At 38.0% G+C, this 15,644-nt stretch overlaps 1 protein-coding gene across 1 annotated transcript in view; it reads right to left on the reverse strand.

Moving 5' to 3' along the window:
* LOC150090433 (uncharacterized) overlaps positions 1-15,644 on the reverse strand; it is a 562,729-nt gene that overhangs the window by 132,401 nt on the left and 414,684 nt on the right. The window contains exons 101-103 of the mRNA XM_090389881.1: positions 15,222-15,424; positions 3,387-3,566; positions 2,590-2,810 (exon numbers count right to left, since the gene is read on the reverse strand). Of these exons, the coding sequence (XP_090246007.1) occupies positions 2,590-2,810; positions 3,387-3,566; positions 15,222-15,424 (604 nt within the window). The remainder of the gene's footprint in view (positions 1-2,589; positions 2,811-3,386; positions 3,567-15,221; positions 15,425-15,644) is intronic.

Below are 15,644 nucleotides of genomic sequence, written 5' to 3' on the forward strand. Positions count from 1 at the left end.
ACACTGCTCCAATTTGTGTAGCAGTCTTCCATGTGCAACAGTATCAAAAGCCTTTCTAAGATCCAAGTATATAATATCAAAGTTATTCCCTGCATCCAGTTCTTTTGTGACTGCATCATAGTATCCAATCAAGTTGGTCAGGTAAGACTTCCCCTTAACAAAACCATGCTGTGTCTGAGCTATAACTGAAGTCTTGTCTAAATGATCCTGCAGTGCTTCTTTAACCAGTGCCTCCATTAATTTTCCTGGAACAGAAGTTAAGCTCACAGGTCTATAATTACTTGTGTCAGCCTTTGATCCTCCTTTGTGAATTGGGGTCACATTTGCACATTTCCAGTCTATGGGTACCTCCCCTGAGTCCAAGGAAGCTCTCATATCTTTCCTTCTTCTTCTTCCTTCTTTTTCTTTTTCCTTAACCTCAGAACCACTCTAATCTTCCCTATATAATATAGCCCCATCTCAAAACTCTACCAGGTTAAGCCACGTAACAACCTTCCACTGGTTACAAATTAGTCAACCCCAACCTACATAAACAATTGGTTCACTCATATCTCTCTTAGTCCTCCCCAAATGGACCAGGAAGCTCCACTCCAGTGTCATATTAACAAGTAAATTACTTAATAAACCCTTCCTAACCTAATTTAGATAGTTAATTCTAGGGACATTTCATAAACTATATTTATTTATTAATGAAAATTAATTAAAGAATAAGCAAAAGTGTGATAATTAAATGGCAATTTTATATGTAATGGAGTATATTATAATATTGTAGATTTAATTAGAATACATCGTCGTGTAAAAAATAATGAATTATTCTCTATTTAACTTAATCAATGCATATAATCATTGTCAAATTGAAAACATGTAGTATCACTTCTCAAATAGTGTTCTAATCTCATAGGCCTGAAAATGGGAAACAGTGAGTGAGTTGTTTAAGTGTGTGGCATCAAGATAGTTCAATCCTTTAAAGTGTATCATTTCAATAATAAATTACTTAATCTACCACATGATATAACAGCGTAGTGTCATTCAATTTCATTAGCATAAACTATTGACATCAAATGGACCAATATGATTCAAACATTTCCTTCTGCTATTAATATAAGTAAAGAAGGCTTTGCTGCTTTCCTTCACATTCTTTGATAGAGATCTCTTGTAATCTGTCTTAGCATGCCTAACCTCCTTTGTGACTTGATTGCAGACTAGTTTACAACTACCAAAGGCTTCTGCATCACCTAATAATTTATATACATCCCATGCACTTTTCTTTGCTGCCACATGTATTAATAGTTCATCTGACATCCATTTAGGTCTACGCCTTGAACAGTATTTCTTAGTCAGTATGAAAAGCCTAGTAGCTTCTGTGATTATATCCCTCAATGCTTCCCATCTAGAATTTGTTGTTGTTGATAACAACATTAGTTGGTTCTACTGTACAGAATTTAAAAATGGTCTGAGACCCTTGTAATCTTCTTTACAAAAACAAAAACCCTTCCCTTTACCCTTGATGGTAATTACATCTTTAATTAATTCCCACATCAGTACACTGTGATCACTGCTACCCAGTTGTTATTTTATCTGCATTATCACTAATAATCAGATCAAGCGTACCGCTTACTCTGGTTGCCTCTCTAACATACTACTGTAGAAAGCAGTCATCCATTAATTAAATCCGCAAAAGCTTTGCTAGTGTGCGAGTGACCAACCCACAGATTCCAGTCAATATCCGGAAAATTAAAATCCCCCAATATTAGACATTCTGATTTACTGGCCCACTCTATTTCTCTAAGAAGTTGTACTCATCACAGTCATTCAGCCTATAACATGCTTCTTTCACTTTTGGTTTTGCAGTGCTTATGTTACACCAAACTGACTCAACATTGCACTGGACACTCATGTAAACCATATATAATGGTTTTAATGAAGTCATGATATCTCCAGCAGATAATGAAGGTCAGCAGAATTGGTACTAGAAACAAATATGTCCTCCTGCCAATGATTAATGCTTGCAAAGAAATTAATTGCTTTTGTCAATGTGCAAAATTTTAGACCTGCACGTTTTTTAGTGGGGGGAACATTTTATTTGTGCACATAGTGACTATATGGGTTCTAATAAGTTCATAATGATGTTCATTTAGAAAAGTTAATTTATAAATGGTGTTAATTTGTATGGGAGAAAAGGCAGTGCTCTGTATAAAAAAATATTTCTTTACACCATATATCATGACTACACCCCTGAAAGTGAATAGTAAAAGCAGCATAATATCCTCTGGGAAGGATGACAATACACGGCATATTATATTGCCATTTTCTATTAAATCAAGTACTTTACACAGAATAGTGTCTTTGTAATAAACATGCCTACCGCAATGGACTGTTAATTTGAGATTAGCTTGTTACTGAACCTAAAATATATAAGTATGACGTGACGTTCACATAAAATACTGAAAGCAAACTTTCTCCTAACACAGCAATTTTGTATTTTTTTAAATTATAAATTACTGTTTTTAAGTAGCTTTAAAGAATTTAATTTAATCAATTTTATTAATTTGTTATTACTTTTAACTTTTATAAACTTATTAAACTTACTGGATATCCTTTCTTGATGTTAACCACCTGTTTTTGGTAGGTAACCGTAAGTCCAACAATGCAAGAAATGGTACCTCCAGGGTTACATTCTTGACTGATTCCTTCCACCTTAAGTGCTCCTGTTTTGTCCAGAACTAAAGTAAAGGAGCCTGTTGATTGAAAAGGAAAGTACCACCTATCAAAGGTCTCAAAATGTGGATCTCCAAATCCTTGACAGACTCCTGTAAATAGTAGAAGTGATTCTATTTAGACTTCTCCGATTATAATTGTGAGCATGCGTGTATAAAGCACATGCAATCATTTATTTCTAAATGTTCCGTCATAATAAGGAATTAGATAAGAAAATAAAAATGAAATGATCATTACAATTATAATGAAGTATTTTAGATATTTAATTAAAATGATACCTTCTAAAGATGAAAAATGTGATCCAGCATGCAATTTTATTTTCTGCCATCTTTTGATGGCAGAAAATAAAATTGCAGAGTGCCCTTATGTAAAAAGAATGCTAATCAGTTAACTGATCAGTGGGCACATTCCATTTAGCGATATTTCAGTGTAACAACTTTCTAACTTTGGCCATTGAAAATACAAGATGCTAATCTTCCTAAACTGAGAGCTTGCTTGGGGTATTTTCCTTCAGTGAATTATTCATAAGCAGCACATGATTGCTGCTTATGAATATTTCTACTGAAATATTTTTTTATAGTCAACTACAAAGAGATGAAAAATATAATCTTGATAACATAAGTAACAATTTCAGATGACTAAATGATTAAAAAAAAAAAAAAACTTACTATCAGAGCACTCATCTGGAGTTTTGCAAGTATCACCATCTTGCACCATCCCTGCAGGGCAGAAACAACCGGGAACACATTCTTTTGTACACTGATCTGAGTCTATATCTAGAGTATCACAAGTTAATTGGCATGCTGGTCCACAGTCATTCCATTCTAAACCTGGTGGACATGGAGTTACTAATGCCAGAGAGGGAAAGAATAATTATAAAGTCATTAATATCTTTCAAAATGTATGTAATAGTTTGTAAAAACTAATATTATTGGGAATAAATAAAATCATGTTCATAAAATCTTGTTCATCTGAAGTACAATCTATAAGTATAATCTTGTTTATATGAAGTACATATTGTTCCTCTGCTTATTGATAGGCTTTTCTACACACATACTTATTCATTTATTAAGAGCTCATTTCAGAAGTATTACAAAATTCATACATTATGTATTTTGTTAAGTTAACACAAAGCTTGGATTATATAATCCTAATTAATTAATGTTTAATTTATTACCAAACAAAACAACTGAGAAGAGTGATGCAGTGAGGCAAAATTAAAGAAAGAAAGAATCACTATTTAGTTTTGCTGCAAAGCAGATGGAAGTACAAAACTACACCCACTTGTGAGTGGGAAACTATTCAGTAGTTAACCAATTTCTGTGTGGCTGAATAAAAAAAAAAAGTGCTTTTAATTTAAAAAAGGCCAAAAAAAAATCTGACATCTATTTAGGCCTAAACCTTGAACAACATTTCGTAGTTGGTATTAAAAGCATAGTAGCTTCCAAGATTGATTGTTTCAATGCTTCCCAATTTGAATTTGCTGTTAGTAACAGCATCAGTTGGTCCCACTGCATAGAATTTAAATACTGTTTCCGACCTCTTTAGTCAACTTTACGAAAGCGAAAACCCTCCCTTTACTCCTGATGGTAGTTACCTCTTTGAGTATATCTCACTTGAGCCCACTGTGATCACTGCCACCTAGTGGTTCCTTTATCTACAGATTCTTAATCAGGTCAAGAGTATTACTCCCTCTAGTTGCCTCCTGAACGTGCTGCTGTAGAAAACAATCATCCAATAAATCCACAAAAGCCTTGCTAGTGTGTGAGTGATCAACCCACAAATACCTGTCAATATCTGGGAAATTAAAATCTCCCATTATAAGACTCTCTGATTTACTGGTTCACTCTGTCTCCCTGTACAGTTGTTTATTATGTTCATCAGAGTCATTAGGCCTATAACACACTCCTACTCTCAATTTTGTTTTCCCACTGCTTAGTCACACCAAAGTGACTCAACACTGCACTGTCCAGCCATGTTGACTGACTGTGCTTCCTTAGATTTTTAGCATTTTAGCATTAGCAGAGGCATATGATGCAAGAAAGCAAGCTTATGCAGCATCAGCCAAAAAAAAAAAAAAAAACCACTTCAATTTCACCCCTCCGTTCGTTCGAAATACCTGCCCAGCTGAGCCTTAAATTTATTTAGGCTATCAACTTCCACGACAAGGGATGGAAGTCTGTTCCACCAACCAACTGCCCGCTGGCTAAAGATAACTTTTTCGCATGTCTATCCTACATCTGTCTTTCCTCAATTTGAATTTATGCCCTCTCAGGTGATTATTCTTAGCAAGAGGGAGAATCCCATCAGCATTGAGCATCAAACCATTCAAGGCTTTATACACCTCTATCAGATCACCTCGCTGGTTCCTAGTCTCCAGACACTGTAATTTGAAAAACTTAAGCCTTTCTTCGTAACAGTGCCCCTTTGTTCCATTCACTAACCTTGTTGCCCTTCTCTATACTCGTTCCTAAATTTTATGTGTTTCTCAATTAATTTTATGTGTTCCTTCCTGTGCACATTGTTCTCCCCAAATTCCATTTCTGCATTCCTTATATCTGGGTGACACCATGTCTCTGATATCACAACAATATCTGCCTTTGATGTTTTGACCAACACCTCAAATTCATCAAATTTATTTACCAAACTCCTAGCAGTGGTGTACATGCAAGAATACATGCACCTGTTCCTATTCTCAGCTACCATAACACAGCCCATGTGTTTAATTGTACCGCAATGACTCCCAGCAGTCTCCAAAATCCCCTGCATCTTGTTTTCCAGGCTGCTGCTCATTCCAATAGAAGCAGTGCAAGAATCACTTTCACCTCTGCCAGCGGCTACTGTTAATCTATTAGTCCATGTATACAGCCAAGCTAGCAGTTTTCAGACCCATTTAACACTACCTCGATAGCATCAGCAAATATTCTTGCATCTTTCTCTTTAAGTGCTTCTACATCCCTGTAGAAGCACTTAAAGAGAAGCAGTCTCTCCTGTTAACAAGCACAGACCAGGCTGAGAAAAATTCTACGCCTCAAAGATTGCCCAATCTCTCCAGGGCTGCATTGATCGACATGGCTCTCATCATATACTCCCTCCTATCGTGTCTGGACAGAATTGCAGACACTTTCGAATTCATTGATCGACATGGCTCTCATCATATACTCCCTCCTATCGTGTCTGGACAGAATTGCAGACACTTTCGAATTCAACCCTAATTCACGGCTTTTTTTTCAACAGTGACCTGAACTTGTTAAGTAATTCCGCCAATCCACTTAATATCATTAGTGCCAATGTGTACAACAATAACACCTTTTGTGTAATTAAAAGATGATATCTGCTCTACAATGTCATCAACCTTTGCCCCTGGCAGGCATACCCTGGTCCTGTTCCACCTATCCTTTTTGCACATTATGTTTCCCAGTTCCCAGACAATAGAATCACCGACACCTAATAGTTCCTGTGGGACCAGCGCATTCTGCCTTGGGGGTTGCCACTGTGCAGCGTGATGTTCAGGTGCAAGCTCTGGCGTTGATGCAGGTAGCTGAGAGCTTGATGGGCTGTCAATTTAGATCATTCAAGGGCATCCACCCTGTCCTTCAAGCTCTCATCATCATTATCATCATCAGCCATTTTCAATCCACTGCAGGATGAAGGCCTCTCCAACAACTTTCCAGTTCCTTCTGTTTTGAGCACTGGCCATCCATTTGCTACCCACAAACTCATGAATTTCATCTATCCATGTGTTTCATCTATCCGTTCTGTTATTTTCTTAGTCCATCTTTCATCATGTTTTCAAGCTATGTGTCCTGCCCAAGACCATTTTAGTTCTTTAGTTTTGATAAGAATGTCCTTTATTTGAGTTTGCTGCATAATCCACGTGTTTCTCTTCTTATCTAATAGTCTGATTCCCAATATAATTAGTTCCATTCTTCGCTGTGTAGTTCTCAGCTTCTCTTCCATTCTTTTGGTGAGTGCCCAAGTTTCACTTCATAAGTCATGGTGGGGAGTGGTTCATTATTTTACGTTTCAGACATTCTGGGATATTGCTCTTCAGTATGTGACTATATTTCCTGAATGCTATCCATCCAAAATTTACTCTTCTCTTGACTTCCAGCCATTTATATTATTACAGCTAATAACTTGTCCCAGATAAGTATATGACTCCACCTTTTCAATTACTGCTCCTTCAATCATTATGTCATTGGGGTACAAGTAAACACATGGGTTGTGTTAGGGTGGCTAAGAGGAAGAGCAGGTGCACGTATACTTGCGTGTACGCTATGAGTTTAATAAATAAATTTGAGGTATTGCTCAAAACATCAAAGGCAGATATTGTTGGGATTTCAGAGACGTGGTGTCACACAGATATAAGGAATGCAGAACTGGAATTTGGGGAGTACAATGTCTACAGAAAGGATAGACAGGATAGGAAGGGAGGAGGGGTTATGCTATTAGTTGAGAAACACATAAAATCGAAGGAAGTGAAGCCAGTCGACATCGCTGGACAGTGCAGTGTCGAGTCAGTTTGGTGTGACATAAGCATTGGGAGATCAAAATTGAGAGTAGGAGTGTGCTATAGGCCTAATGACTCTGATGAATATAATAAGAAACTGTACAGGGAATTGACTGGAATTTGGGGGCTGGTCACTCACACACTAGCAAGGCTTTTGTGGATTTATTGGATGATTGTTTTCTACATCAGCATGTTCGGGAGGCAACAAGAGGGAGTAATACTCTTGATTTGATTATCAGTAGTGATTCTTCATGCATTAAGAATCTGCAGATAAATGAACCACTAGGTGGCAGTGATCACAGTGTTCTGAAGTGGGATTTACTCAAAGAGGTAACTACCATTAGGGGTAAAAGGAAGGGGTATTGCTTTCGTAAAGGCGACTACGATGGACTGAGACAGTATTTAAATTCTATACAGTGGGATCAACTGATGATATTGCCAACAGCAAATTCAAAATGGGAAGCATTCAAAGAACTTATCTTGGAAGTTACTAGGCTTTACATACCAACTAAGAAATATTGTTCAAGGTTTAGGCCTAAATGGATGTCAGATGAACTAATGAGGCATATGGCAGAGAAGAAAAATGCATGGGATACATGCAAATTAACACGTGACACAGAAGCCTATGATAGATACAAGTTGATCTGTAACCAAACTGTGATTGCATTATTCCACTGCTTAAGCGTCACACCTTTTATAATGCACTTTGTGAAGAGCCTTACCAGTTTTTGTGTTGTCTCTTCCTCCCAATTTTAACAACTCTACAGTAACTTCGTCTTCCCCCAGGGCTTTCTGGTTCTTCATTTTCTTCAATGCATGTTCTACCTCATCAGGAAGAATATCGGGTATGTCGTATGTGTTGCTAATTTGCAATCCATCTTCCCCACTGCAATCCATCATTCCCTTGCTATTTGTATAATTCTCTATAGTAGTCTTCTGCTATTTGAATTATGCCTTCTCTGCTGTTTATAAGTACACCATCGCTATTCTTCAGTTTCAGTATCATTTGTCTTTCTGTATTACTGCTCATGGCTGCTGATTTAAATCCTTTGTTTTCCCTTAATGCTTGTTCTACTTTTCTTGTGTTAAATCTTCTTATGTCCTCTCTGAGTCTCTTTCTAATGGCTTTGCATAACTCAGTATACTCAATTTTCTCCTGTCAGTAAAAACTGACTTGAATCAGTTTTTTCCTTTCCTTTCCCACATCTATATCAAGTGTACATCTTACCATTCTGTGATCACTTCCAACATTTACCTTATTCAGGACGGTAACATCATTTACAATATATCTTCTATTAGTGAGGATGAAGTTGATTTCATTAGTTGTTAATCCATTTGGACTCTTCCATGTTCACTTTTTGTTCACCCTTTTTCTTGAAAAAATTGTTCATTACTTACAATCCTTGAGATTCTGCAAATTCCACAAGTCTTTCGCCTCTTTCATTTCTTTCACCAATTCCATAATAATAAGCTCTCATATAGGCCCATAACAACACTGAATTGTCATCTGATTTCCTCACATACCTTACATTGTGCACACACAAAGACATTCCTCTTGGCAATATCATGTCCCATCACACTAAAGTGTAGTACCACAAGTTGGTACATTCCTCTGGGGTTACTTCTACCCATATACAGTACTTTCCATTTGTCAATGTTAAACATCAGTTGCCGCTTCTCAAGCCCATCTGTCCAAATTTTCTAGATCTTGTTGTAGTAGCACACTGCCATTACTGTCATTAACAACCCTGCCAACCTTTATATCAGCTGCAAACTTCGACACTAAGCCTGATATACCTTCATCAGTCTCATTGATAAATATACAAAACAACAGTGGGCCCAACACCAAACCTTGTGGGACTCCACAGCCGACCGGGCTAGCCGAGTGGGTAAAGTACCTGCCCGGCAACCCAAAGGTCGCGGGTTCGATTCCCGCCTCGGGCTTGGATCAAAGTACTGCAAAAACCTTGGGAGGTGCAATATGGCCACAGAAGCCGATGCGCCAACAACTACCAAATCAAAAAAAAAAAAAAAGTGGGACTCCACTAATAACATTAGTCCACGAAGAGCAGCGTCCACTGATTGCCACTCTCTGTCTTCTCCTACTCAACCACCCTTTTATTCATTGTAGCAATTTACCCTTAATACCATTCTGAGGTCGTCTGAGGTCGAGGGTTTCCTGTGCGGACGTGCCTTTCTGCCGCTCTTGGAATAGAGAAGTTTTTTCTGATTTATTTTCTGCTTTATTAGTTTAAATTGACATATTAACTTATTTCTAGAGTAGCTTTATATTCCTATTTACGGTACTTAAAGTTAAAATAACTTAGATAGAGATTTTGTAGGTATTACTTAGTATCGGAAAGGGTATCAAATCCACGTGTTTACCGTTCATAAACGGCCGCCATTGCTACGTGAAAATTAATCAGTAAAATCTATTAATCTTGTCGAACTTCATTGGCAATTAAATTGTAATTTTAACTATACATATAACCACTTAGGTTACGGAACATAAATAATTAGTAAAAATAAATAATTAATACATAACTTGATACAGAAGTTATATAAAGGGATTTCGTAGATAACACTCGTTACTGAAGCGCGTTACAGCATATCCGGAATTCGATAGCATTAGCTTTGTATAGTATAGTGCATAATATAATATTGTCAATTAATCAGTACATCTATTAATCTTGTTAAACTTCATTGTCAATTAAATTGTACTTTTAACTATATATATATAACGACTTAGAGTACAAACGTAACAAATAATTAATACATACTTGATACGGAAGTTATATAAAGGGAACTCGTAGATAACACTCGATACCGAAAAATAAATATAGCGTTATAACTGTGTTAAGATACAAGTTTAAGGTTTTAATTTTGTTCTGAAATTGTAATTTTATTGACATTTAAATCGAAATCATGACTCTGACCAGAGCAGCAAAAGGCTCAAGCTAATGGGAGTGCTGTGACTCAGGGGAGAACTGAGGGGGGCGGTTGCCCCCTGAATCACGGCCTTTTAAGATGCACTGTTTGCTTGATGTTTGCGGAGCAATCGGGTACGGGACATGATACTGCCATGGGGGATGTCTTTGTGTGTGCACGATGCAAGGAGTGCAAGGAAATTAGGCGACAACTCGGCGTTGTTATGGGCCTATATGAGACCTTGAAGGACAGGGTGGATGCCCTCGAAGGAAATAAATTGAGGGGCCCATCAAGCTCTCAGCTGCCCACATCAACACCAGAGCTTGGACTTGGTCATCTTGCAACACAGAGGCAGCCCCCAAGGCAGAATGCGCTGGTCCAACAGGAACTAGTAGTTGTTGGTGACTCAATTGTCAGGGAAACGGGGAACATGCTTTGTAAAAAGGATAGGTGGAACAGGACCAGGGTATGTCTGCCAGGGGCAAAGGTTGATGACGTTGTAGAGCAGATATCATCTTTTAAGGGCACAAAAGGTGATATAGTTGTACATGTTGGCACTAATGATATTAAGAGTAGGAGACCAGCGGAATTACTTAACAAGTACAGGTCACTGTTGAAAAAAAGCCGTGAAGTAGGGTTGAATTTGAAAGTGTCTGCAATTCTGCCCAGACACGATAGGAGGGAGTATATGATGAGAGCCTTGTCGATCAATTCGGCCCTGGAAAGATTGTGCAAGGCTGAAGGGGTAGAATTTTTTTCAGCCTGGACTGTACTTGTTAACAGGAGAGATTGCTTCTACAGGGATGGGATACACTTAAATAGAAAGGGTGCAAGAATATTTGCTGATGCTATCGAGGCAGTGTTAGGTGGGTCGGAAAACTGCTAGCTTGGGGGGAGACAAAGACTAATGGATTAACAGTAGCCACGGGCAGAGGTGAAAGAGATTCTTGCACTGCTTCTATTGGAATGAGCAGAAGCCTGAAAAACAAGATGCAGGATATTTCAGAGACTGCTGGAAGTCATTGCGGTACAAGTAAACACATGGGTTGTGTTAGGGTAGCTAAGAATAGAAACAGGTGCATGTATACTTGCGTGTACACTAATGCTAGGAGTTTAGTAAATAAATTTGATGAATTTGAGGTATTACTCAAAACATCAAAGGCAGATATTGTTGGGATATCAGAGACGTGGTGTCACACAGATATAATGAATGCAGAACTGGAATTTGGGGAGTACAACGTCTACAGAAAGGATAGACAGGATAGGAAGGGAGGAGGGGTTATGCTATTAGTTAAAAAACACATAAAATCCAAGGAAGTGAAGCCAGTTGACATCGCTGGACAGTGCAGTGTTGAGTCAGTTTGGTGTGACATAAGCATAGGTAAATCAAAATTGAGAGTAGGAGTGTGCTATAGGCCTAATGACTCTGATGAGTATAATAAGATACTGTACAGGGAAATAGAATGGGCCAGTAAATCAGAGAGTCTTATAATGGGGGATTTTAATTTCCCAGATATTGACTGGAATTTGTGGGTTGGTCACTCACACACTAGCAAGGCTTTTGTGGATTTATTGGATGATTGTTTTCTACACCAGCATGTTCGGGAGGCAACTAGAGGGAGTAATACTCTTGATCTGATTATCAGTAGTGATTCTTCATGCATTAGGAATCTGCAGATAAATGAACCACTGGGTGGCAGTGATCACAGTGTGCTGAAGTGGGATTTACTCAAGGAGGTAACTACCATCAGAGGTAAAGGGAAGGGTTTTTGCTTTCGTAAAGGCGACTATGCTGGTCTGAGACAGTATTTATATTCTATACAGTGGGACCAACTGATGATGTTACCAACAGCAAATTCAAAATGGGAAGCATTCAAGGAACTAATCTTGGAAGCTACCAGGCTTTACATACCAACCAAGAAATATTGTTCAAGGTTCAGGCCTAAATGGTTGTCAGATGAACTAATGAGACATATGGCAGAGAAGAAAAATGCATGGGATACATACAAATTAATGGGTGACGTGGAAGCCTATGATAGATATAAGTTGGTCTGTAACCAAGTCACAAAGGAGATTAGGCAGGCAAAGGCAGATTATGAGAAATCCTTGGCAAAGGATGCAAAGAAAAACAGAAAAGAGTTCTTTACCTATTTAAACTCAAGAAGGAAAGGGATGAATCAGATTGGTCCACTGGATGTTGATGGTTCAACAGTTGAGGATCCAGCTCAGGTGGCTAACAATCTAAACGAGTATTTTGCATCTACATTCACACATGAGGAGTTATTCAGGAAGGGGAATGTCGTAGGTGAAGTAAACATTGGCAGTGAGCTAGATGATTTTCTAATAACTGAGAGGAAAGTGGAGGAGAAATTGTTGAGGATAAACATAAAAAAGGCACCCGGGGTAGATGGGATCTATCCAGTTATATTAAAGGAGGCAGCAAAGGAAGTAAGAAAACCCCTAGCCATAATTATGAGAGCGTCTTTGGACTCAGGGGAGGTACCCATGGACTGGAGATGTGCAAATGTAACCCCAATTCACAAAGGAGGATCAAAGGCTGACACAAGTAATTATAGACCTGTTAGTTTAACTTCGGGTCCAGGAAAATTAATGGAGGCACTGGTTAAAGAAGCACTGCAGGATCATCTGGACAAGAATTCAGTTATAGCTCAGACACAGCATGGGTTTGTTAAGGGCAGGTCTTGTCTGACCAATTTGATTGGATACTATGATGTAGTCACAAAAGAACTGGATGCAGGGAATAACTATGATATTATATATTTGGATCTTAGAAAGGCTTTTGATACTGTTGCGCATGGAAGACTGCTGCACAAATTGGAGAAGTGTGGCATTCGAGGCAAATTGCTGCTATGGATAAAGGGATGGTTGAGTGGCAGAAGGCAGAGAGTGGTAATCAATGGACACTGCTCAACGTGGACTAATGTTATTAGTGGAGTTCCTCAGGGTTCAGTGTTGGGTCCATTGTTGTTTTCTGTATTTATAAATGATATTGATGATGGTGTATCAGGCTTAATGTCCAAGTTTGCAGACGATACAAAGGTTGGCAGGGTTGTTAAGGACACTACTGATACTATGCTGCTGCAACAGGATCTGGAAAGGTTGAGCAGATGGGCTGAGAGGTGGCAAATGAAGTTTAACATTGACAAATGTAAAGTACTACATATGGGAAACAGTAACCCCAGATCAACGTATCAACTCTGTGGTACTACGCTGACAGTGGTAGAGAATGAAAAGGACCTGGGGGTAATTGTGCAGGCAGATATGAAGTTCTCTGAGCAGTGCAGACGAGCTGCAAGAGTAGCTCATGGTGTCTTGTCAATGATATACAGGAATTTTTCTAGCAGGGACAGGGATGTGATTATTCCCTTGTATAAGGCATTGGTCAGGCCACACCTTGAGTACTGTATACAGGTCTGGAGGCCTCATTTCAAGAAGGATGTAGAGCTGCTGGAACGAGTACAGAGAAGGGCAACAAGATTAGTGAATGGAACAAAGGGTTGCTCTTACGAAGAAAGGCTTAAGTTTTGCAAATTACAGAGCCTGGAGACTAGGCATCGCCGAGGTGATCTGATAGAGGTGTACAAGGCTTTGAATGGCTTGAGCATGCTCAATGCCGATGGAATTCTTCCTCTTGCTCAGAATAATCACCTGAGAGGGCATAAATTCAAATTGAGGAAGGACGGATGTCGGATAGATGTGCGGAAATTCGCCTTTAGCCAGCGGGCAGTTGGTTTGTGGAATAGACTTCCATCGCTTGTTGTTGAAGTTGATAGCCTAAACAAATTTAAGGCTCAGCTGGATAGGTATTTCGAACGAATTGAGGGGTGAAATGGGAGTAGTGGTTGTTGTTTTTTTTTTTTTTTTTTTTTTTTTTTGGCTGATGCTGAATAAGCTTGCTTTCTTGCATCATATGCCTCTACTAATGCTAATGCTAATTCTGCTCCAATTTGTAAAGTAGTCTTCCATGCGCAACAGTATCAAATGCTTTTCTGAAATCCAAGTATATGATATCAAAATTATTTTTTGCATCCAGTTCCTTTGTAACCACATTGTAGTATCCAATCAAATTTGTCAGACAAGACTTTCACTTAACAAACCCATGCTGTGTCTGAATTATTGCTGCAGTCTTGTCTAGCAATGCATCTTTAACCAGTGACTCCGTTATTTTACCCGGAACAGAAGTTAAACTAACTGGTCTGTAATTACTCGTGTCACCCTTCAATCCCCCTTTGTGAATTGTAGATACTGTCAGAATAAACTTTCTTCTTGTGTTGTGGAAGTTGGTATTTTGAATGAATTTAAAGGAGAACAGCTAGAGAGTAACTAATTGTTAGAATAAACTTTCTTCTGGTATTGTGGAAGTGGGTAATTTGAATAAATTTAAAGGAGAACCGGACAAATTATGAGAAGGAATGGGCAAAAAAGTAGGTAATTTTTTTTGTTTGTTGGTGTTGTTTAAGTTTGGTTCCTTGTATTAGTTTGACAATACTAATTATACAATTTAATACTGTTCACTTATTTCCAATTCCCTGAATCAGTGACCCAATCAGGAATTTGGAGAATGGAAAAAAATATATATTTTCATACGAAGAATGCTGCAGTTTATAAAATTAAATCCATTTTCTTTTTTATGCACCACTCTTGCGCACCCCTGCTTTACTATGAAAGGGTTGGATAAACTACCAAGGATTATTTCAATGAAAAATTGAAGAAAAATTGTCACCTATAATGGGAGGTCTGTACTGTAAAAGTTGTGCTTATATGTTATGTGTTGTTGAAATCACGCTTATATGTTATGTGTTGCTGTTGGTAATGCTACTACACAAAAATGTTAAGCAATAAAGTAATATTGTAACTGTACTGGCATTAATGGCATGGTCTTCATTTGAAGTATGCATGTGTCGGCAAAAAAGGGAATGAAAGCTCTGAATTATGATTGAAAAATTCTTGAACTATTAAAATACTTAATATTTAAAATATATAAATTACTCAAGAAGAGTGGTCTTAACTTATTTTATAGTGTTATTCCTGTTACACTTACCACAACCATGTTTCATTCTCCAACCACGCAATGGATGACCAAGTTTATTTTCACATGCTTGCACCAAGGGAAGATAACTATTGCAGCTGCACTTCTTAGAATCAGCTTTTGTCTTCTGCAAACATTCACACATAGTTCCCAGACATGCAGTTATGTAGTTTTGTAGAGATATAACATCACTGCACTGATCAAATGGAGCCTCTCTAAGTAAGATCATAGAAAATTAATTATGGATTTTATATGAAAATTAAAATTATTTGTATAATTCTTGTGAAAGTCCTAGATTAAGCAAAATAAGCAATTTTCTATCATGATACTGTACATTTTAAAACTGTAAGGAAAACAAAATGTCCATTCTCACTTAAATGCGGCTGTGAACACCAAAAACTGTAGAATTTGGGCCGCATTGCTACCCCATCCAGG

The sequence above is a fragment of the Mastigoproctus giganteus genome, chromosome 2 (genome assembly GCF_048544385.1).
Source record: "Mastigoproctus giganteus isolate SK-2022 chromosome 2, ASM4854438v1, whole genome shotgun sequence".
NCBI lineage: Eukaryota > Metazoa > Arthropoda > Arachnida > Uropygi > Thelyphonidae > Mastigoproctus > Mastigoproctus giganteus.